At 42.5% G+C, this 23,714-nt stretch overlaps 1 protein-coding gene across 1 annotated transcript in view; it reads right to left on the reverse strand.

Moving 5' to 3' along the window:
* Positions 1–423: 423 nt before the first annotated feature.
* The window catches only part of Edem2 (ER degradation enhancer, mannosidase alpha-like 2), a 65,383-nt gene continuing 42,092 nt past the window's right edge, over positions 424–23,714 (reverse strand). The window contains exons 16-21 of the mRNA XM_077649330.1: positions 23,409–23,538; positions 20,382–20,463; positions 11,852–12,081; positions 7,560–7,605; positions 6,911–7,090; positions 424–6,240 (exon numbers count right to left, since the gene is read on the reverse strand). Coding sequence (XP_077505456.1) covers positions 5,777–6,240; positions 6,911–7,090; positions 7,560–7,605; positions 11,852–12,081; positions 20,382–20,463; positions 23,409–23,538 — 1,132 coding nt within the window. The 3' untranslated portion in view covers positions 424–5,776. The remainder of the gene's footprint in view (positions 6,241–6,910; positions 7,091–7,559; positions 7,606–11,851; positions 12,082–20,381; positions 20,464–23,408; positions 23,539–23,714) is intronic.

Here is a 23,714-nt window from a genome sequence, read left to right on the forward strand (position 1 = left end):
TAGAAACCTCATGAAGAAATCTCATGAAGTGAAGACCCGGGCTGGGCTTCATTCTGAGCTTTGTGGGCTGGGCCAGGCTCACTAGAGCGATAATTTAGCGGGCCCGGGCCGGGCTCGGGCCTCAGATTCAGGCCCGTGCAGTGCTCTACTTCTGTATGCTCTCAGACACCAGAGTAGCTGCAACTGAAATCTGAAATGCAGTTGACTGAACCAAACCTAACACTTGACCTCATCATTAGTGCTTATCCTAAGCCTGAGTGAGTCAATGCTGGGTAAATAAAGAGAAGGTTTACTTCTCCAGATTTATGATCCTTTCTGAAATATTTTGGCTGCAGCAATATATGTTCCATGGATAATTACACCAACAGGCATTCAACACACAATACTGAAAAGAGAGCTCAATTCTGGAATACAAGAAAATATGCTTTTGTTGTATTTACTTTATTTTTCTGAAATTACTTTAATAATATCTGCAGAAGCTCCTCTTTTTGGGAACAGAACACAGATATAAAAGAACAAATTGGCAGGGAAAGCTAATTCCTGATGATAATGCACACTTTGCCTCAATAATTTAACCCATACTTAAGCAGCTAAAATGCAGTGCTCATGCATAGTGGTGAGGTCTCCAGTAAGCACAGTGATTGACCAATGTTTGCGAGTTTGGGACCCTGTGAAAGGTGTGCCAGTTAAGTGTATAGAGAGGAAAGCAAAGGTAGTTATGCAGAGTGCACTACAGGTGATAGTGTACTTGTCACTGCAAAAGTCCTCTGTGACTGCATCTGCAAGTGATGCAGGGGCACTGCTTTGATTCGCTCTGTACTTTGCATGCATTCATGGTAGGTGCAGCAAGTAGTAACTGCTGGCAAATGCAGGTGCGAAAAAGAGTAAAAAACTCCATCAAATAAATGCTGGTCATGTGACAGGCATTTAAAATAAAGGAAGCACCAGAGAAAGGCATTAGAGGGCAAATGGGGAGTAGTAACCTGTGCTCACACTATCACCTCAGGTGCAGAAAAAGTCAGTTTCACAGAATTTTTCATCAGTTCCAATAATGACGATGGTGCAACAAAAATTAAAAGTAATTCAAATAATTTAACAAGCCACTTTGTTTTAACAGCATTATTTCTTCAAAAAGACAGTAAACATCTTTTTTATCAATGGCCGACATCAATTCAGCTGTTCTGGTGAGACACCAAGGTCAAAAACAACACTATCTACAGTCCATATCAAGCACAAAAATCCTGTTTTTCTCAGCTGTCACAGAAGTCGGCACAGATTCCAACAGAAAATGGTACCAATAAAAACATTCTCTGCACTTGCTTCAGTTTGGCAAGGCAAAGCAGAAAAATCCAGCATGCCAGGTCCTGCACAACTATGGCAAGTGTTCACCATAGTAAAACAGTTTTCTCATTATCACCTTATTCAAGGTTTTGTGCAATCTCAACCTTGATCGGTGCTTGGTTTGAAGCAGACTGTTTTAAGTGTTTTAGTGGCTGACTCAATGCGTAAACTTGCAAAGCACACATATACATAAAAAATGCATGGTTGGTCTGAGCTTTCCTTCCTTGTTCTCCTATGAAAATATCATAGTGATAATTTACACATGGCTTTAGTGCACTTTTTGCATTCCATGGGGTATCAGTGATCACGCTACTAAGTTTCATGCAACAGTGTCTCACTCTTGTGATAAAGTCTTGAAGTGGACAGCCCAAAGAGCAATCATGGGTGAAGCATACCAGCATTAATTCAATTAGTCTGCACTTACAAACAGATATATTCCTGCCACAGCCCCAATATGAATACTAGCCCTTGTAAACCACTCGTAAGATGAGCAGGGCAATGACAAAAGCCGAAAGATAATGACACAGGAGATGCAAAGGATCTTTGATCCAAATACAGCAGTAGTGACTATTGACTCATTCAGTGCTGAAAAGCTAGTAGATGCACTAATGATGAATGTGCGCAATGAAATAATGAAAGAAATTACCACAAATCAGATGATAGAATAATTATTGCATATTTTAGCTTTCATCATGTGAGAAAAAATGCTGCCAACCTGATCAGATATGTCAGCTTGCTTGAACGTCCATTTCAATTCATCAGTAATATTGCCATGTGCTTGTGAGGATGCTGCCATGGTTCAAGGCATTCAGTTTTACATTATATAATGACAGTTCACTGTATTTGGAAATAAAAGTAGTTATTGCTGGCTTGTTCACACTCATCTCACAATAATGGCACCTTATAGTTTGTGCTACATATTATCAGGCAACAGTGCTTGCCTATTCCAAAAAAAAAAAGGAAAAGTGATACTGGCTCCGATCAGTAGTCATCAGAATACATAAGTGCCCGCATGGCAACAGCAGCAGCATTTTGTAATGTGTTGCTTCAACCAGTATGCGATTATTAATCTCTAATGGTGAAACCAAGGAAGCAGCATAATTGTAGTCAAGGGTCAGACGGAATCCCGTCTGGTCGGGATGGTGAACAAGGCTCCCGTGTGGGAGCCGAAACGTCATTCCATCTTAATTTTTGGTCGGTGCGACTCACTAGTATCACGAAGCAGCATAATTGCGTACGGTATTCCAAAAAAATGAGTAAAATAATATTTATAATGCTTCTGTGAGAATGAGCCAAATGCACAAGAAAAAAACAAAACAAAAAATGTATGACTCTTCGTGAAGGGCTCTGCATGAGCACATTTGCAGCTAGACCACCACATAAAAGCACTCAAGACAGATTATCAGGAATACCTTGACAGTGAGGGGTGCAAGCTGCTAACCTTAGAACAATTATCACTGACCATATATGTTCAGTTAAGTACTCTGCTCATTTTATAAGCCAGTCGATAACACTGCCATGAATCTAAGAAAGAGGGCGAAAAAAAAGCTATTTTCTTTGTAAAATATTCTGCACAATAATTCACCCTGGCAATAGTGGATGGATGTAAACAATAACTGTGTTCTTCACCGATTACACAGAAAAAATTCACAACCGACTGTGAAGAAAGAGAATGCTGTGTATACCATAACATTTGCTTCTCCACCACCATATGACAAAAAGCATCGAAAAGATTTTTCAGATTGAAGTCAAAGAGCAAATGCAGTTTTCACAGCAACATCAAGTGAGCAAAGAGTGTCTACTTTGCCAGCACATGAGAGCCATGAATGCTGTTAGGACAAGAAGGTATCCTTCATTCCCTAGCCTGTCTTCTATGCAGAAAACACAGTTGGCAATCTCTAGTACCTAATCAGACACTGTTCTTAATGTAAATTATGACATACACACAGAAGAAACCAAGGAACTGTCCAACCAATTTTTACACATGCACTGGCAGTCTGTTTCAGTTCTTGAAGACTACAACCCTAGGCACATTGTACAAGAGAAAAAAGTCCATTTCAAAGACAAAGCAGCACCCAGCCCAGTCCCAAAGGTTCCACAGATTTCACTCCATGCATGGATGCATGCATGCACACACACTTCACACAAATGGCAAGAAAAGATTCCTTATGAATCATTTGCTGTGCGTTACAGTAAGATGGCTTTCTACGCAACAATAACTGTGCATCATAAATCCTTGAAGTACGCCACTTAGATCTGTCTCACAGTTGAGGCATACAAGAAAAGGAATGAAAAAAAAAAAAACGAGAGAGAGCAGCACAAAATAACAGTATTCAAAAGGAGATGAGTAGAGTCAGTGATGTAACTCCCAAGGCAAAAAATAAACTGAACCGAACTGAGGGAAGGCAGCTCAGATTGTAAGGCAATGATTTGACGGGCACACTTGTTTTTGCCTTGTCTACATGACAAGCCCATTCACAGCTGGTATAACTGCTCAGCATCCTCAGGTGCTTTCCTTCAGTTCTGTTCAATTTATTTGTTCATGTAATAAAGCACCATTGCCACAAATATACCACACCTTAGATATGTATGTCTGATGCTGCTTTCTTTGCTGTTATCCTAACTGTTTGCTACAGAGAACTCCAAACAGTACCTATATAACACAGTTTCAGTTGAAGATTGACTTAGTATTTCTTACACATAGCAACACTGCATGCCTTCTCAAAAGGGCAGTTAAACAGCTCATGCTGCATTTGACACAAAATTCCTGACTGAGAGTTTTTTTCCCTACACATAACTCTCAGAAGCAGGTCACCATCTGCACATGACACTGGCCCCAAGTAACCTTTTAATGTAATATAATCACAAGTGGCACATAAGATGGACACCCATTAAATTGGTCTTTCAAAATAATGCCAGATGTTTCTACAGTTTCTCAACTTTGGCAAGCTTTTTTTGAGCACCCACAATCCTTAAAAAAAGAAAAAACAAAACACAACAAAAAAACAAAAACGCCTTACTTGTCACTGTTCATACTCAAAAAAAAAAAAGTTCTGCTCTTCCTGAAACCCAATCAAGTTTTCCCGAGAGTTGCCAGCAAGGTAAGCGGAGCACCCACAGATCATTTCCGCAGTTAGCACAAGTGTTCGAAAATACCAGAAGCACAACTCTGGCGATGCACTGCTCCACTGTGAATAAGCAAATGTCCTCCTGTGTCAATGGTTGCGGCCCAGTGAGCTGGAGAGAAGCTAACTTCTCTAACATGATGGCACAGTGGTAAGCATGAACAAATCACCACAGTAATAGTCAACACTCCTAAACTTGCTCTGTGAGGCTGTTATGCACATGCGAAGATTTATTAAATACTTGCATAACCACTGACATTATAAGCTTGTATAGATAGGGTTTGTATTTTTCATGCCAGCAAGTTTTTATAGGTGGAAAAAAAAAACATCCCCATTAAGCTGCATATTCAGATTTTAAACTGCTAAATAAAGAAATAAAAAATTGTTCTCAAAACTCAAATCATGATTTAATGACCATGAAGGAGATGAACTGGAATCACACTACTCTACTTTTCACTGCTTGAGGTTACAGTTCGTAATGTTGAAAACTGAATTCCTGATAAAAAAGTAAAAATTATTGAGAAAGTTAAGGCAATTTACAACCTGCTGACCCTGTCAAGCTCATGGAACTAATTACGGGCTGTTCCTCACTAAAATATCTTGCTTGAGACATAGGCTTGAGCAAAACACTCAATACCAAAATAATAGCTTTCATCTGATGTTCTTTTAATAACTGTTAAAAACTTGGCCATGAAGAAATGTGAAGCTCAGCAGCGTAGTCTCTTCAACTTTAAAATAAGAGCTCTTTTGGTGGTTACGTTGTTAAGCACTACATCAACAGGTGCCTTTGTGCCTTTAGCGAATGCAGTCCAAGTGGCAGACTCCATTGCTGCAAAAGCAGACTTTCACTCCAGCTGTTTACTCTTCTGCCTTTGCTGACTAGGTCCCAGTAGCCGTCCAAGCATTTCCCATCCACTGCGCCATGCACACTGCTCCAGAATCTTCTGTACTCTTGCCGAAGGTAAAAGCATGTAAATATCAACCTTAACTAATGCTTTCGTCAAGCCACAGTTGTCGACAGCAAAGGCAATAGGACAGGCAATTTAGCTTATAGGTCAAAAAGAATATGGAGCAAAGTGCATGCAGCTCTGCTTCTCCCATGCTCACTGGGCCATAATCAAAGAACTTGGCCACAAAAAGTAGCCTCTACATTTATGAAACAGTCACCACTGCACTGCTGATTTCGGAGCCACCTCGGCGAAACGCACACTCCAGTTACCCACAAAGCAGCAGCAGCAGGCAGCAGCACTTGTATGGTGAAAACAAATGCACCTCCTGGCAGGATCGTCCAAATAAGACAGCTCCCATGGTCATCGAGATGCCTTTGTGGCGTATTCGCAGTGATGTCGCGTAATGAACGCAACAAAGGCCTCTGCGCTAGAAAGTGGGTTGACTGATGATGTCACAGGCACAAGTGGCGACGTGCACAGTGCATGACCCCTGGAACGCCTTGCCTTGGCCTCAACTGTGAGATCTTCCAGGCGCTCCAGAAGGCTACGAATATCCATCTCAAAGAGCTTGTGCTGGCTGAGTAGCTTTCCCAGCATGCGACGAACGGTGGCTTCTTTCTCCAGCAGTTCATTGGTCTCTCCGTGAAGTCGACCGAGTGCATCCAAGTGACGTAAGATTTGCATTTTGCGCAGTAGCTCGGCCTCTGCAGAGGACGGTCCCCGTTCTGTCTGCGTAGTTGTGGAAACTTTCTGGCTGCTGACCTCAGGTGAAGTTTGGTTGGCTGGCCCCTCAGCAGCTTCACTTCCAGTGTCGGAAGCAGCAGCTGTGTGGAGAAAAATATGTGTGGGCCAATGCTACCTCAATGTAGAACCAGCATGGTACTTTTCTCCTCTTTCATATAAAGGCTGCACCTATGCAGAGACCACTTCAAGCTAGGCGCACACTGCCTTGCTTGGCCCATAACCTGACACAGCATGAAGTTCAAGCTACACTGGCACACCAATTATCCAAGTGCAAAATACCTTAGCCAGTATAAGAGCATGTGTACTAACAACAACCAGTTCAAAAACGCTATGTCCAAAGATACACTTGAAGTTTGTTGGTTTCAAGTGGTCAGAAGATGCTTAAGCTTACTGTTGGGGTGCCACTCAGTAGTACAAATCGGACATTAACGTAGGTAAGTGTGTTGTGTTGGGTTTTATGGCACATAGGCAGCTAAGGCCATCATGCGGCAAACGCAATAACGTAGGTAAGCTGAACCTCTTCTAGCCAATGGTCACAATATGCAACATACTGAATGCACACCTCAAAAGCGAAGCCAAGACCTTGTAGGCACAATCGCCAAGCATAGACATCACCCTCTCAAAGCTGGCAGCCAAGAAAGAAGGCAAAGCCATCAGGGCTTTCACAAAACAAAGTACTACCAGCAGTCCAGAAAAGGTTAAGGGGCCACCGTAGTCCCAGAACAACACAAAACAGGTGAACCTACTTACATGAGATGACACTGAGGTCTGACAACGTGACTACCAGATCTGGATGCTCCCTGAACGCATTGAGAAGCAGTTGGCCATCCTCAGTGAACAGAAACACAAGTGGTATGTTGACGTCATCTGTGCCATCGCCAGACATAGCAAACACAGGTGACTGTTGAGCACTGGTGCCCACTTGGTTGTCTGCAAGGTGCAATATGCACAAGGTGACATCAGTGAAAGTGCAGACATTCATTGTTTTTTTTTTTAAAGCAAAGCAGTTTCGATGAATTTTCATGACAAGTGGATACAACGCAAAAGCTACAAAGGAAGAAAAGTACAGTAAGCACATTCGATCATAACTGCGCACCCCATATATACACAGTGCAGTAGATTTGAAAAATACAATGTGCAGGAATTGCTGCTCCTTGCAGCCACAACTATAATCAATGTGATGTACTATGTCCCACTTCTGAATATGACTGGTCACTCAGCCCCAGAAAGTATTAAGGAAACTGACTACATATAAGCTGCTTTGATTCTAAAATAAACCATTCTGGGTTTATCTGCTGACTAAATTTGACACACTATGCATCTTAATGAAATCAACAGCTCTCAAAATCTTAGAAAAAAATTTCAAAGCTAATGAATGCAGTGATGTGCCAAGACTCACCCAAAACTATTCCTCCAACAGCCCCAAATGCTTGAATTTTTCTTGCCTGGAAATGAAAAAACAAGAATGATTATGTAGAACCAGCACAAAAGTATAGTTATAAATGTTTATTATCAATGTAGACACTAAGGTAGCACCTGTTGAGCAGCTGCACTTGTCGACTGTGTGGGGTCACAAGTATCTCTCAGAAAAATAATGAGGGAGTCTTAAGATGAAGCCAGAAACTGTTGAGTTTTCGTAATGGGTAGCAGGTACAATGAACTGTGCGGCCTTGTGAGGTGTTTTTCCACTCCTGGTGGCAACCACATACCAGCACCACCTCTGATAGAACTTACACTTGTTACTGATGAAAACAGAATGCAGGGCAACTGGTGGCAAGTGTTCCTACCAGTACACTAGCTCTCCACTGCAGCAAAGAGCTTCCACAGGAACTTTTGCTAGCATTGAAGTGTACAGAGTCGATCACACTTGTCTAGAGTGCTCGAGAGGTGCCGTCCGGGGGAAAATAAGGCAACATTCTAAAGCAGGTATTAACTTTCTCTAATAATGCTTGTGCTGAGGAGCAGCCGAATAGACACGTGAACCGCACAGGCAACAGCGCCTTAACGCTAGCAAAGCACCTCACTTCACTTCACTTCATTTGCTCCGCAGCACACCGCCTGAGCGCTGTAGACAAGTGTGATCGACTCTGTACATGACTTTTTAACAACAACAACAACAAAAAAATAATCCAGTGTCATGGCTGCTAGCCTGATGTAAACAAAATGACATGCAACTTCACGCAGATTGTGTGGCATTAAGCTGTGCAATTTTAATAGCATAATTTTGCAGCCTGCAACGTGTTTCATAATACTACAGTGCTATGATGATGTACAGCTCTTAAAATTTTTTCAGCAGTATTTTGCAAACATAGAAAAAACAGTCATTAAGTGCTATATGATGCAGGAGAGTGGCAAAATAGGCTGCAAAAGGTGTGCACTTTGTGCACACATACGCATTATCATCAGTTTCACCATTTCACTGTGTCAAAAGACACTGTATGACTGTTCGTATGATGCTTTAATGATACTGCTAAAAAATAAGCTAGTACAAATAGAATAGAATGCGCCAAAAGGTAAGGAAAACATTGTGAGCAGCAGAAGCTAACTGTTGTGTAGGGTAAACAAGGTCAAGTTTGTACAGTGTGTTATACAAGTTCGTTACTCAAGGCTTTTGTCATGTGGCCACCATTATATCAGACAGACGAGCTGGTGCTTAAATGAACAATTAAGAGACAACCTATAGTACAGTAATCCCTAGTTATAACGAAGTCAGCGGGATGGCAAAAAAATTCGTTATAAGCGGTAATTCGATATAAACGACCACCCGAGAAAATCTAAAGCAGTCGAGCTTTAATTGCGCCGCAACAGCGAGGAAGTCAAAAATACAATGTATTCGGTGAAGCAAAACCTTATTCAGGTGCAAAAATGGCAGTGAGCTTTGGCTGTTTCAAGTTCTTACCGGGCACGTGCAACCCCTGCTCTAATCTCACAATCTGACCAAGCATTGCTAATCTCTAATCTGACCAAGCATTGCACGAGGCCGTCGTCGCCGCGCCCATGCATTCAACCTTCGGGGTATTTCGAATCGCGAAGGCAGTGCCCGCTTTTATGGGGGTATTTCGGGGCATTTCGAAGGCAGTGGCCGCTTTCATGCGGAGGGGGGGTCACGGAAACGCCGCGGCTTGAGTCTGAGGTTGTGTTTGTTGTGCTCAAAAAACAATTAGTCGATCATTGTAGGTACGCAGCGCGATCGTAAAAACTGAACGGTTCTGCAATAGGGGCTTCACATGATTGCTGGGCAGTTTTTGAAGCTGTGAAGTTTTCAATTGAGTTTTTCGGCGCACCGTTGTCGACAACACTGTGCTAATTCTACGGTTCGAGTGCCAGTGTTCGCGCAGCGTCGCATCCGCGCCATTGACAGATGTCTAGGAACAAAATTCAATGACCCTACCATGCATTTAGACCGTTTGTCTAGTCGGACAGCGCGAATCAAGCATGACCGGCTGGAGAAAATCGCCAAGGAAACACCGTGGTTGCGTTGACTCGCCATGTTGACAGCCTGACTCGCCGCTGGCGACGCTCGGATTTTTCGTGTTTTCAGCAAGTTATCGATCTATTTGCACCGTCAAAAGTGCAACGAAGCTAGGGGCGGTGTTTTATAGCGATGCAGGCCAATTATGACAAGCGGCAAGCAGATTTCCAGACCTGCTTCACCAAAGCCTTCTTCCCGATTTGTAAATGTAGCTCCTCGCGTCGAACACGGTAAAGGGCGTGCGACCAGCAGTCGCTTGCGACCAGGCAGCAGCTCGACAACACCGTTGTTCACACTTGCAAGCGCGACCTGCGGGTCGCCTTCTCATTTGAAGCAAAAACTCTCGGGAAAGGCGTTCTCGCGCACTTTCGAGAGTTTCGTCTACTTTGGCCGATGTGAAACGATCTGGCTGATGTGGCTTAGCGACGACTACGACAGCCAGGGAGCAGCTACGTTCGTTGCCGAAAGCTCACCTCGCTCGCTACTCGCAAGCATGAATGGGCTCATAATCGGAGGGACACTTCTTTTGCGCTTTTTGGCACGTTTCAGTGCCAGAAATTTCAGTGCCAGAAATGTTCTTTAGAGCGGTAAAATTTTGCTCACCGAGTGCACCCCATGGAATGCTACGTCGCAAGTCTGCCCGCGGTCTTTTGGCCACTTTTCGGCATCTAAGAGACCGTGGTTTTCTGGCATCGCAAAGCGTCACGAAAATTTAATTTTCATTTGGATTCTATCACGGGGTACACCAGCGATGCGATTGCGACCGGTTCGGGCGCGCTTCCGTTTGCATCCGTTGTAAACAGCTGGGGGCACTCGGCACTCGCTGATTCATTACTAGGCAGGTCATCAGTCGTAGGTTTGGTACTTTTGTGCCCTGTTTTGTGCCTGCCCTAGACTAATTCATCGACTGTATTAATTTGACACTGCATGCGCAAAAGGGTCGCCGCCGCGGCGGCGATGCCTCCGCTTGCCACTTTGCTCTAAGCGGGTCAAGCTCTTCGTGCGCTTCGCGTAATGTGACCTAAAATGCATGCGTTTGGGTCGGGACTGGAAGAAATTTCGAATAAAACGATATTTCGAGTAAAGAGATTTTGTTACAACAAGGGATTACTGTATGTGTGCACATCACAAGCCTGGGAAATCTAGTGGACCATTGCAAGGGGTGCACTTTTCAAAAAAAGTTTAAGCTGTCCAGTGTGACTGCTCGTGCATGCAACAAAGGAGAAAGAGGGATATGGGAGGAAATGCACATTCACCAGGGAGAAGACGAATGCATGAGCATCCTGTCAATCAGCATGACAAATGTGGAAGTAAGAGTTCATTTTCAAGAAAGGCATGTCATAAAAAAAAGGGGCAATTTTTGTGCAGTAACAGTTGTGATGGATGCCTTTGAGGGAACATATAAATAGATGGAAACCAGGAAAACTTAAACCAGTTAATACTTGGTAGTGTTTTTTTGGTGTTGTTGTTCATGTCATCCTTCTGTATGCAATGTAAAAACTAAGAGCTGAACCCAATTAAGCCATGAAACAAGACCATTTCGTTGCCGTTCTAGCCTTGACAAGTGCATAAAGATCATAATCGAGAGCAGAGTGTTTGTTCAAAGGTTTTTAGGAGAATGCAAAGTGCAAGCGTCACTCTTCTAAGGCTCTGCCTTTTAGCCTAATACAATATTTTCTGTCAGGTTGTTTGGCTGCACACTAAAGGTTGAAAAAGATTTACAGTCACAAGGGACCTCGGCATCAAGTTTTCATTTTTGCATGTCTGGTTGAAGGCCAGATGAGTCTTGAAAACAGCAATTATTGAGACCAGTGAAACATAATGCTGTATTTTCGTGACTAAATCTTGTCTGTAAACACTCCTGTAGAACATGTAGCCAAGAATTCGACAAAAATTCGTCTGGTCAGGCATAGACCAGACTGTCAGACATAGACCAGACCTTCCCTCTTAAAGTTAACATGCCATTTATTTCAGCTTGACTCCTTTGTTTTAGGTGAGCTGTCTCTTGGGATTTTACACTTATAAGCCAGCTGTGGGGGCTCAGTTGTCAACATGCGCCACTATCAACACCGAGGGCATTCAGTTTGTTCACAACAACAGTGAAGCAGCAAATGGTATTCTTTGGGAACACGGCACCACACTGTACTTAGCACTTTTGATGCAAGGAAGCTTAAGTGCTACAGCCCAGCACCAGTTATGAAGAGTTTTTGACCACTCACTTTCTCAACAAACATGCACTCGCCACGTTCCATGATGACAATTTTTCCCCTGAGCTCGTGACCATTGCGCAGCTCTCCGCAGCCACGGAGGGGGTCGAGCAGCACAAGTGAGGCGCTGACTTCATTGGCTGGTTTCCCGAGGTCCTTTCCAAACTGGGCAGGTCCCGCTTGCAAAACCATGTGCACCTTTGTCGATGGCAAAGTGAATGTCACGGACCGCACGTGCTGCTCTGCACATTGCCAAAGACATAAAGAGCCATGAATATTTACAGCCAACAGACATGTGCGCATTATATTCACTCATGGAATCAACAGCGCTGAACAACAGATGCTGCAGTTTAATTCTAATATCATGAAGCATGGTAAAAGGTACTGCATCTAGAATGGGATGCTGCGACAATAACAAAAACATGAGGGAAGGCAGAAATCACGGCAGGCAGTAGCTGAAACCCGGCATGTTCCAAAAGTTGACTAGGACTTGCCAAGATGCTCAATTTACAGCAGAGAACATTGTCATGACTCATGACTCATGACAGCCACTCGCTACAGCTAAATTCACCTTCCTTTACTCGCTGCGCGCCACGCCACCAACAAACACGTGGTGAATTAGGCTTTTGCTGTGTCTGCCCACACTACAAAGTTTTCACAACAAAGCAGGACAGCTTTATTAAACAGACCTCAATTTCATGTGCCATGAACCCTACCAAGGAGTCCATGCAAGGTCATCACAAAAATATGTCACAAGCGGGATATTCAGTTTGAACAATATGCCTGTAAAAGATCATACCAGAAAATGGACCCACTACTGGCGTGCATGGCAATGAGAACAGCAATGCAAACAGTGATTGCGAACATTCCCACTGCCACTAATAGCTCTTGGGATGGGTCCCTTAACTTTTTTGTAGCGATAGCTACATTACGGTAGCATTTGGAGCCTTCAGCGTGGCGGTGGCATGTGACGGTGGCGGTGCAGCCACCGCCACGTGGTTGGTCACATGACCAGCTACATGGTGCGGAGCAGCTGCTGCTGCCGGCGGCGCGGCGTGCCGGTGAAACCGAGCTGCAACAGCTGTGCACATGTGCCATGTCAAGTGGGAAGATGACGAAGAAGGAACGACCAGCGAAACGGAGCGGCGAAAGACTGACTTTGCAATTCAATTGAGCAAGTTCCACTCGGCCAGCTGTAGCTATCGTGTCACTCCAGGTTTAACCAGAGCTAAACCACCGCCAATTTTTTTCTTCCTCTGTCAAGTTAATTATGTTCCATTACAGTTATTGTAAACTATGACAATGGCAGTACCCGTGAGAAGAAGGTGCACAAAATGTGCACAAAATATGCACAAGATATAACAATCGCATCCTGTCGATAACCATTGTCATCCTTTCCATCACATTTAAACTGAAGGAGCAAATGAAGTCATGACTAGGGGTTGGACTTTTCAGTTTAAATAAAAAAACGCTGATAAACGTGTGCCGAATTAATTTTTTGAAATTTGGTTTTAACCGAAAAAGGTCAGTACTTTTGGCATACATGCCACAACTAACTGGCTATTCAGTATCAGTTAAAGTAGGTCACAGCAGAAAACTAAGGAAGTACTGGAAACAGGAATGTAGTAACACAAAGGTATCTTAGGAATTTAGTACAGTAACTGTGAGTTATGAGGCACTGATACACGAACTCAGACATGCCGTTGAAGTTAGGAAAGCTTGAGCTAAGTGTTGCTGACTAGCATAGAGCTGTCTGTTCAGACTTACCACTGACTTGGGGCTGTCGCTTTGTTAAATAGGTTATTACACTGCATGTAAAGACATTGAAAACTTTTGGAACCATAATAAGCAACAGTCAATGTGAGACGATGCATAAATGGCACGAAGGTGTCATCTTCTGGCTTCCGTGACGCTTAAGCAGCAGTCCCACCGCTGTCTCAGCAAGCAGATCATAGGGTGCATGGCCATCCCGTTTAGCCCAGAGTGCAAACAGAATGTGACAATCAAGTTTTTAGAACTAAACTTTCACTTAAGTTTTGCCTCAAGGCCCAATTATTTAACTACTTCAGAACTTTTACTTTTTGTTAGTACTGTAAAACTATTTTCAGCAAAGACAGCTTTTAAGACAGTCATTTATGTGGCCCATACTGCAACTTGAGTGTCGGTAAAAAAAAAAAAAAAGGTTAACATAAACTGTACGTCACTTTTGACCCCACAGGAAAATCATATATTTCATCGATAAAAACCGAAAATTCGTAAGTAGAAAATAATATTTGCTGAAAAAAATTGAAAGTGGCATTCTGAAATAAATACTGAAAAAAGTCCGCTGAAATTTTTTAAAAATAAAAACCGAAAGGTCCAACCCCTACTCATGACTTTAGCATCAAACGATCCCTTGATGTCTGAGTTTTCTGCTAACTGTTCAAATTGAATTTAGGCACTGTTGGTGCATGTTCAATGCAATGATGCAGTCTGGCACAACTGGTGCAGCATTCCCACCACTGTAATTTGTTTTCTTAAGGAGGTCCTGAACATTTGCAAGCACAGCCTTTGTCAAAAGTTTACAGCCCAGGGAGGTCTGCTTCTGGGCCATGCAGTGTGGCTCGTTATGCATCCCTAGCATTCCAAGCCTCTGGAAGGTTAGAGCAAACTCCGTCCTCACACCTACGAAAGGTTAGCACTTCCATGGATGCAGCAAAAGCCCTACTGCATGGCTTTGAAGCGCATCTCCCTGGGCTCTAAACTTTTGACAAAGGCTGTACACTAATGAAGTTACTGAGCTGTGCGGTTGCATTTGCAGCTACACCAGAACTTAGATGAAATGAAGCTCTAGCATTCCTGAAAAACATTCATAACTATGTACTGGCCAGATATAAAACAGTTTTTCCTCACCCATACACTTTTATTTTTAAGCATAATCAAAATGCAAGAAAATTATTTAAGACTGCACAACGCCAGGCATTGTGCAAAATGTGAGCACAATGCAATTCATCACCTCAAGTGGTCTCGAGCATTAAGTAAGGCCTGAAACCATTTTTGTCAAATTTCTACAAACCAGATTGTTTTAATAATCAGTTAACAGTGCTAAGGAAAAGAAGAAAAACTTTAATAACGAATATATGGTGTGTTCAGACAAAGGTAATCGAGGTCCCATGACCATTTTTTGTTTGCAAAGAAATTTTTATATGTGATGGGCAGATGACACAAGGGAATCATACTTAGTTTTAAAGGAAAACATGTAGCTTTCTTGGAAAAAAAGTGTATACCAAGCTAGGTGGAAAACATCAATTTTGTGATTTCGCAAAATCACTAGTTTGGATCCCTGCGGTAAGTAAAATAAAATTTTGAGGAACCTGATTATTTTTTCAGTAATTATATGCAAACTTTACTGTTGGAAGCAATAAAAAAATATTTTTTGCTCATCATTTTACAGCAAAAAAATCGCAGACAATGCTGAAAAAGTAAGGCATTCCAATAAGGGCAGTTTCTAGGACAATAAGGGGATTAGAAGAAGTAACAACCTGAGGTTGAAATCTTTCCTTAGTATTAATACACTGTTTTTACTATCACCGAACAAAATTTGTACTTCTATTCTAGAAGGGGCAGATGATTTTTAATTAGGCGCTGAAATCATCTAGAATTTGAAAAATTCGAGAAAAGGCAAACTTTGAGGAGATAAAAAAAAAAAAACCTTTCTTCGATTTTCTTTAAAATTTCCCTGGAATAACATCAGTACCTGGTAATTATAGATCTAGAAAACAGTGTCGCATTATAATGTTTTAAACTATAAAATCAAAGGCCTAATGCAGACCATATTTTGTTCAGTTACCATTATTGGATATTGTGTGCTAAAAGGAGCCACGGTAGGAGCACGGTCATGAATTCGACTTCAACTGAGCGCATGTGGTTGCGGTTTAGTGCACAATGGCAGAGTCTCAGAAGATATCCAGGAAGCATGTTTTTGCTTTTAAGCATTTTTTTAATGAATACATTTCATTTTACATAGCTCCTATACGTCTGGCTAATGAGATTCTGAATTTTGGCCTAATTCAAAAGTATTTTATGGCAACTTGGCTTAGAATCAGATTTATAAAAGACTTACCTCTAATTTTCATAGCATTTCGATCAATGATAGCTCGTTTCATAAAACTTAAACTAAAGGTGCGCGAAATAGTATATTTGTGCTTGTGCTCCTGGTACTCCAAAATGAGCAAGGAAAATCCCTTTGTTCCAGAAAAAAGAAGATCCTGTGCATATGTCAGCAAGCTAGTTCTGCCTGCACTTTCAGTAAGGACAAGCATTGGCGAAATGAGGTAACTTTCGCCACAACAAAATATTGAATTTTGTATTGAGCACGAAAACCAAACAGGGACTTCGGATTCAAATTAGTTGGTTACATAGTTGAGACTTCTTTATTGCTATTAAAATAACTTTTAAGGAAGACCACCGGATTGCTCCCCACTACACAAGATCTATTCCAACAAGATTTACGAATGAAGGAAGGCAAAGTAGAAAATGTAGTTCTGCATTTTCGCTTTGTCTAGCATTAAAAGAGCTGGCTTTCCAAATGCAGTCAGAGTGTACTGCTGGCCCCCCCCCAAAAAAAAAGCTACTGCTCTTCACATGTGTTTCCACATAAAAAAAAACTGGATGCGGAGATTTGTCATTATTTCCGACAAACTGTCTGACGAGCCGGCACATGAATGGCTGGCTCCGTCGAAACCAAGGCACAACATGCATCAACACTGCATGTCTATCTATATATGCTAAGGCAACTTTTGCCAATGAGCTGACCCCCAGTTGCTGTAAGTGCAAATATTGCTTTCATACTCACACACAAGGAATATCATATAACAAAACTCATGTTCCGGCCACAGGGCACAACAAAAGTGTGTGCAACGGTGATGATGGGCTGGTTAACAAAAGCTACAGACCTTGATCTTGATTGGAAACAAAAGAATAGAAAGAGCCAGTGGCTTCATACATGCACTCCGAGGAAAGCTAAATGATATTAGCATTCAGGACCTTCGGCATGGTCAGCTTACTGACTTTTAGAAAAGGGTGGAAGAGAACTGATTAAGTACACAATTACCGCTTGTATCGAATGTAAAGATGTTGGATCTAATTTAGGCAATCCTTAGGTGGCCTACACCACTGTTTCGAAGTGGGATCAGTTCGGTACTGATTCACCGTCTCGTGCAGGGCGCCTTCTTGCGGGGATAGTGACATGAACTGTTTCCTTTATTTAGTAACACAGTCTAAGAAAACAGAGTTATGCACCTGAAAAGCTTTTATTTGGAGAAGTTTGTGCTTCAGTTTATGATTCAGTGCAGGGTATATTTTGCCAACAGACTTTGGTATGTAGGGTCATCATAAACCTAAAACGCTATACAGTTGAGGCCACTTATAATGAACCTGACGGTTGCGTGGATTGCATTCATTATATCTGAAGTTCGTACTAAGTGGACTTCCCACGTTACAGCAAAAAGTACAGTCAGACCGTGTAAGTCCGTTATGCGCGTTTATTCAAACTAGACCTTATTACGGCACTTTCCAAGCTCTCCAGAGCAATTGCATAACCCTTGCCGATAGCGCTGCTACACACACGCTGCTTTAGGGAGGCGATATAACTAATCACAGCGGAAGCCTCCATGGCAGCAGGTGGTAGATCGGCCTCCTCGTCATCACCTTCTTCATTTTCCTGGCAATCAGACAGTGTTTGTAGTTATAACGTAGTATAATTTTTGTCAATGAATGGCTCTCCGATGCTGGCGTTATCACCGGCAACATCATGTCGGTCTAGCAGTGCATCGACGACGCGGTGCCACAAATATATACATGCGTCCGATAATGTGGGTGCTCGACAGCGTCCTCTATCATTAATGGGATTATAAACTCTGTCTGACGGAAGCAATTCTTGATCACTACGCAGTCATTTCCACCAACCCGAATTTATTCCATGGCGAAGAACAGAGTTACACGAACTGGGACATCGGCACCTGGCTATCATGGCTATAATAACATAGAAAATGCCTTTTAGCTCCCTTCAACTTACACATAACAGACACCAAAGTTAAGGGATGCTTCTGACTGGCAAGTGATCAGTGCATTGCTGCACAGCTTTGCTGCATCTAGTTTCAAAGAGTGTTCTTTCTTTACTCCTACCAGAGTCCACTACCAATGTATGGCCTTATCACTTCCTGTTCCTGACACACAGTGAACTATGCAGTGTACAGTCGTGATCAAAAGAAATGCCAACAGTGCAGCGCATGTGCGCTCTGCTGTTTGCATTTCGTTTCATTGTGCTTGTATGTGGGCAGTAACAAAAAGACGCCAGAGTCATCCAGATTGTCTTTAGCATCTTTCTGTTGCCATCATGAGCGACTCTAGCATCTTTTCGTTACCACCCAGTACAACCGCAGAGAAAATAAATGCAAACAGTGGAGTGTGTGGGAGCCACGCTGTTCACATTTCTTTTTATCACCCCTGTAAATTTGAGATTCATGAACCATTACAATCATGCATGCGTGACTGCATAATGTTCAAGATTGTGACAATGCCTACAGGTTATCTAGGAGATTCTACGAAATGCTTAAATAGAGCACAGCAGAGAGCCATGGACATTCATGACTGACAACAGCTAGTATTTGTGTGTACCATTATCGCCACTACATTTATTTTGTGAGTGCAAGTTCACCCAATAAGTCTGCTCTTGAGTTCTTTGTCTGCTTGTGTGCCTGCTTGCAGTTACCACGCACACTTGCAAGTGCACCTCACAGCACTGTGTTCACAGCCACTGCATTTACATTCTTGCCTTCTTGTGTTAATGATGACTGATATCAGCTGCTGCACATACATGGGCATAAGTAGGGGTGGGCAAAACTGAGCAGCTGTCTCACTCCTCTCTGTCTCGAATTACCGCCCTCCTACAAGTAATTTTTCTATCCTCTCTACTTTAGCTTTTCATCTTAAGCTGACCCCACGGTGAAGTCATGCCATAAATGTGGAAATTTTCTTCACTTCCTTGGACCATATTATCACTGTCCAATAAGAGGGGCCTGCCTAAGGAGATGGTCTGGCTCTGTGACATGGAATTTGCAGTGCTATTCACCTTGAGTAAAAGCTGGCGTGGTGGCTCAGTAGTTATGGTGTTCAGCTGCTGGTCTGAAAGATGTGGGTTCGAACACGGCCGTGGAGCTCACATTTCTATGTGAGGTGAAATGCTAGAGGTCCGTGTACTGTGCGATGTCAGTGCACGTTTTAAAGAACCCCAGGTGGTTAAATTATCCGAAGCCCCCCACTACGGTGTCGCTCGTAGCCTGAGTCGCTTTGGGACGCTAAACCCCACAAAACAAAAACCATCACCTTGAATAAGTTAGACTGTAAAAAATAAATAAATAAAGAATCAACATCAGTGCTTGTGATGCTCTGTGCAGTGCTAGCTATGGAATAGCACCAGTTTACCGATTACAAACTGGGCCTGATATCAAGCATTTAAAATAACCAGAAACAAAATGCATACAATAAAGGTGGGACCATGACAAACTTTGAAAAAAACAGGATTGCAACAGTGAGCATTTTCTGTAGCTCGTTATTCTAAGCAACCCTATTGAAAGCCATTAAGGACACTAATGGAAGAAAGACACACACATGAAAGAACAATGTTGTCAGTGCTTCAGCATAAAAACTAGTCCAAGAGCAAGTTTTTTGAGTGGTATGATTTGTATCCTTATTGTTATTGTGACCTTTATTGTATAACCCAGAAGAAATGTGCTTACCTAGTGTTTTCCTCTAAAGTGCTGCTAAAGAGCTTTCACAAATATTTCTGAGTGCCATTGGAAAAAAAAAAGCCACCAGTTTCTAAACATAAAGTGCATAGTGACATAAAAAGACCACAGCTCATGCCATCTACTAATTCTGATCATTCAAGCCATTAAAAAAAGTATGGTTATTAGAGTTAAACACAGATTTCAAGAAAGAAAAAAAAAGATGAGAAGAGAGGCACCAAGCAATGAGAAATTAGTCAATTAAAAACAGTGTAGAAAGAAATTACAGATACAGTAGAATCACAATAATATGAACCTCACGGGGTCGCAAAAAATATCAGCATAATCCAAAACGGGCAAAATCTGCACACAAAGGCATGAAAAATGCATTCATGCAGATCTGTTTACAGCCGACAGGATTTATTCACAGCTGTGCGGCCACTGCTTTCTACTTGCAAAGTGTACTGTGCGACTGGTGACTGCTAAATCCGCGATGTATGGACTGCGTGCCATCGCTCACCGCTTGAGGTGCGTACCATTGGACTGGTGGCCGCGGTGTTAGCGATGTGCGGGCAGCCCTAAGTGCTCAAGAGCGCAACTGCGGCTCGCGCATTTGTATCATCAGAAATTCTGCACAGTGTACACATTGCACTCTCGCCAGAGAATTTTAGAAATTCGTAACATCTCGAAATTCCTATCAACCATGATCGTATCATCGAAGTTCTACTGTACTGTATAGTTATGAAGAAATGACGTGATCTGCACTGGATTCCTACCTTGCTGGTTCTGCTGCTTTGCGAGCTCAATCATTTCTTGCATGAACAGCAGGCCCTCTTGGGCATCCTCTGGACTCTCAGCCTGTGATTGTAGAGCCAGAAAAACATCTATTATGTTGAGAGACTCTGTCAACTGGCTCTCCAGGATGCACAGAGGTAGTAGCTCTGACAAACACCTTGACAAAAGTAAAACTTGATAAAACAAATAGGTGGCTATGAAAACAATCTCAAAAGCATCAGTCATATTTTTAAAATTGTATACAATTACTACCCACCACAAGCAACACCATTCCTTCACAATCTCTTTGCTTTATGTCACAATACACATCACGCTAGTTTCATAATGCCTGTTCTGTAACTTTCCATAAAAGTCAACACGTGTCTATATGTTATGCTGAAGCTGAAGCAAGGAAATGAAGTAAGAATTAAGAAAAAATTACAAAAATTGACCTGTGTTTCTGGATAGACGTAGCCTACATTAATTTTAGAACAAAGCAATAAGCAATAATCATCTTCCTATGCAGTAAATCTGCACAGGATGTGCTTTGCATGAGCACTATAACTTACAATTATCTTTAAATATAGTAGAACTCAAGCAATTATGACTATGTCACTCCAAGTGTTTTCAGCCATCCCTGCTCACACAGCATCAGTAGGAGATTGATGTCACCTTGACAATCCCTGCCATTGGGCCTGCCTTAGCAAAGTTGCCGCAATTTTTCAACCAAAGTTGTACTGAAGTTGTTTTTTATAATACTACTGCAACAAAGAAGACAGTGACGAAGCGGGCTGTAACGTGGGACAGAAAGCTAGTGCTAGACCAGCAGCCATTAAACCACATTTTATCGTGTCATCATGACGTTCTGTTCTTTCCCTTGCCACCGCACATTTCGTGGCAGTGCGGATGGTCTCCTCATCCTGGCTCTGGAGCATTTTGACGCTTTTGGCCACCTTGCATCATTAGCTGAGGGCACCTGGATACAGCCACATGGCTCGTTTCCAGCCCAATCTGAGCTGAACAGACCAGCCGCCATCTTCCACCACATCCCTGGCCCAACCCACAACACACGACTCCGAGAAGGAGACCCGATTGGACCAGCCCCTTATGACCTCACTGAAGCCTGAAGCCGCCCAGCACATCTGTGAGCCTTGGCCTTCGGCTTTGGCGACCGCTGGACCTAAAGCTCTGGGGCATGCATTCATGAGGTCATCTCATTCATTGTAGTGGCATGCATTTAAATCTCTTCAATCCTTCCAGCCTGTCCGCACTGTCACAACACCCCTCAAATTCCAAGAAATCAATCGGGACGATTGCTCGGTAGCCCCGGGTAATGCTACAAAGAAGACAACAGCTAAGTGGGCTGTGGTGTAGGATGGAGCACTCATTCTAGTCCTGCAGCTATTAAAACATATTTCATTGTGTCATCTTGTTGTCCTGTTCTTTCCCTTGCTACCAACAACAATATTCTCTAACTTAACATTTTGTTCCAAAATACATACGACAGTAGAAAACAAGCACATTTCATCAAACCAGTGCAGCACTTCCATCAGCAAGCCAAATCTGTCTGCTCGCAGAGTCGCACAGTCTGTTTCAGTCTGTTTCCACAGTCAGTGTTCATGATCCCGCACCAAATTTCAGACCCAAAACAAACAGCCCTGGCTGTATTAAGGACAGCACAGCTGGCCAACCTGCCAAACTAGACCTCAGCTGTTATAGTTGGCAAGGGAGAAGGTTACAAGAAGGTTGTAATGCCTAGCAGCCTGGTAAGAAGAAGATTGATTTATACTTGTGTACCATGCTTGCAGCACCCTGCTTATGCAGTCTTTGTCATCATCACCCGGTTGCAACCAGGTGCCAGCACAGAGCAAAGCACAGCTATTATGTTGTAAACAACTCAACTGGCTAATACCAAGCTGATCTGCAACTCTTCAAATTATTCTAGAGCTCTAAGTGAGCAATTAAAGAATTTTATGCTTAATCTTGGTTACTTAAAGGGGGACAGTATAAAAATACTCAGACTAGTGCAACAAAGTTGCAAATGATATGTAGTTGGTTTCAACTGTGTGTGGTGTTCTGCCTTCTTTTTTCTTTTTTCCGCTCAGTTGAAGCAGCGCATAAAGATGACGACAAGAGAGCTGGAGAATTTTTGCACAGAAAGACTACATTGGCCTCCATTTTTTTCAACAAAGTTCGTTCTAGAAATACATTAGTGCAGACAGGACTGCCCCTCCTAGTTGCCTCCTCTCAAAGTTGCCTATAAACCCATCCCTGGTTCTTGTCTCACTACATCCTTTGACCAAGCTGTGGCGACTCACACTTTATATATAAGAGCCGTACCAAAAGTAATGTGCTGTGTTTTATTTTGTTAATTGGTTGGGCCAAGATGACACGGATGAACGTCAGCAGTACAGCAGTACAGTTTAAACCTCTCCTCTAATATATAGTAAATCTGCTGCTATGTGACACCTGTGTAGCAGTCTGACAAAATGGGATATATGAAGGTCACCCAAAAAGTAATGTCTTCTGTTTTAAAATGTTAATCCAAGATTCCACAAGTGAATGCTGGCAGCAGAGTTTGAACCTTTTTGTCAATACTCAGTACTTTTTGCTGCTGTATGACAGGTGGTACATTAGGTGCCTGACATTGATGTGTGTGTGAAGTGAAGATGTGCAATTCAGTTAGCGTATAACGAATACTGCACTCATTGATGATTACCAATGCTCATGGGACATTTATGGAGATCAGGTTGTTCATATAAGTACAGTGCACTGATCGGCAGTGCAGTTCAGGAACAGGATTTAGACGTGAAGGACAAGCCATATTAAGGACAGCCATGCTCAGCTACTACACTACAAAATGAAAGCCGTCTAGATTAGCTCATAGCACAACTCAGCAGAACATGATCAGGAAGCTCTGTACAAAGCTTTATATTGACTTTAATAGAATAGTGCTGGTCTACAAATACTAGAAAAGCCTACTTTAGTGATCCGGAGGTGCACTGAAAAAATGCAATAAGTTTTGCTACCTGTGCAGCATTGTGGATCAGCTGGATGCGGCCGTCAGACATAAGCGTCACAAACACACCCATCTTCTTCACCATGTTCAGGTGTTCTTTCTTGCTGGCTTCAAACTGTGATGCATGGAGCCTCCTGGTACTTGATAATGAAAAAGAAAACGAAAGAATGCACACATTTCAATGGTTACTCAATTACAAGGGCCAGTTCAATGGCCGTGAACTGTGAACATGTAGGCTCAAACTTATTATAAGCAATGACACCGATTTGCACCCAGCAAAAGACACACACAGCCTCCTTAATAGAAATGTGCACTT

The sequence above is a fragment of the Amblyomma americanum genome, chromosome 1 (assembly GCF_052857255.1).
Source record: "Amblyomma americanum isolate KBUSLIRL-KWMA chromosome 1, ASM5285725v1, whole genome shotgun sequence".
NCBI lineage: Eukaryota > Metazoa > Arthropoda > Arachnida > Ixodida > Ixodidae > Amblyomma > Amblyomma americanum.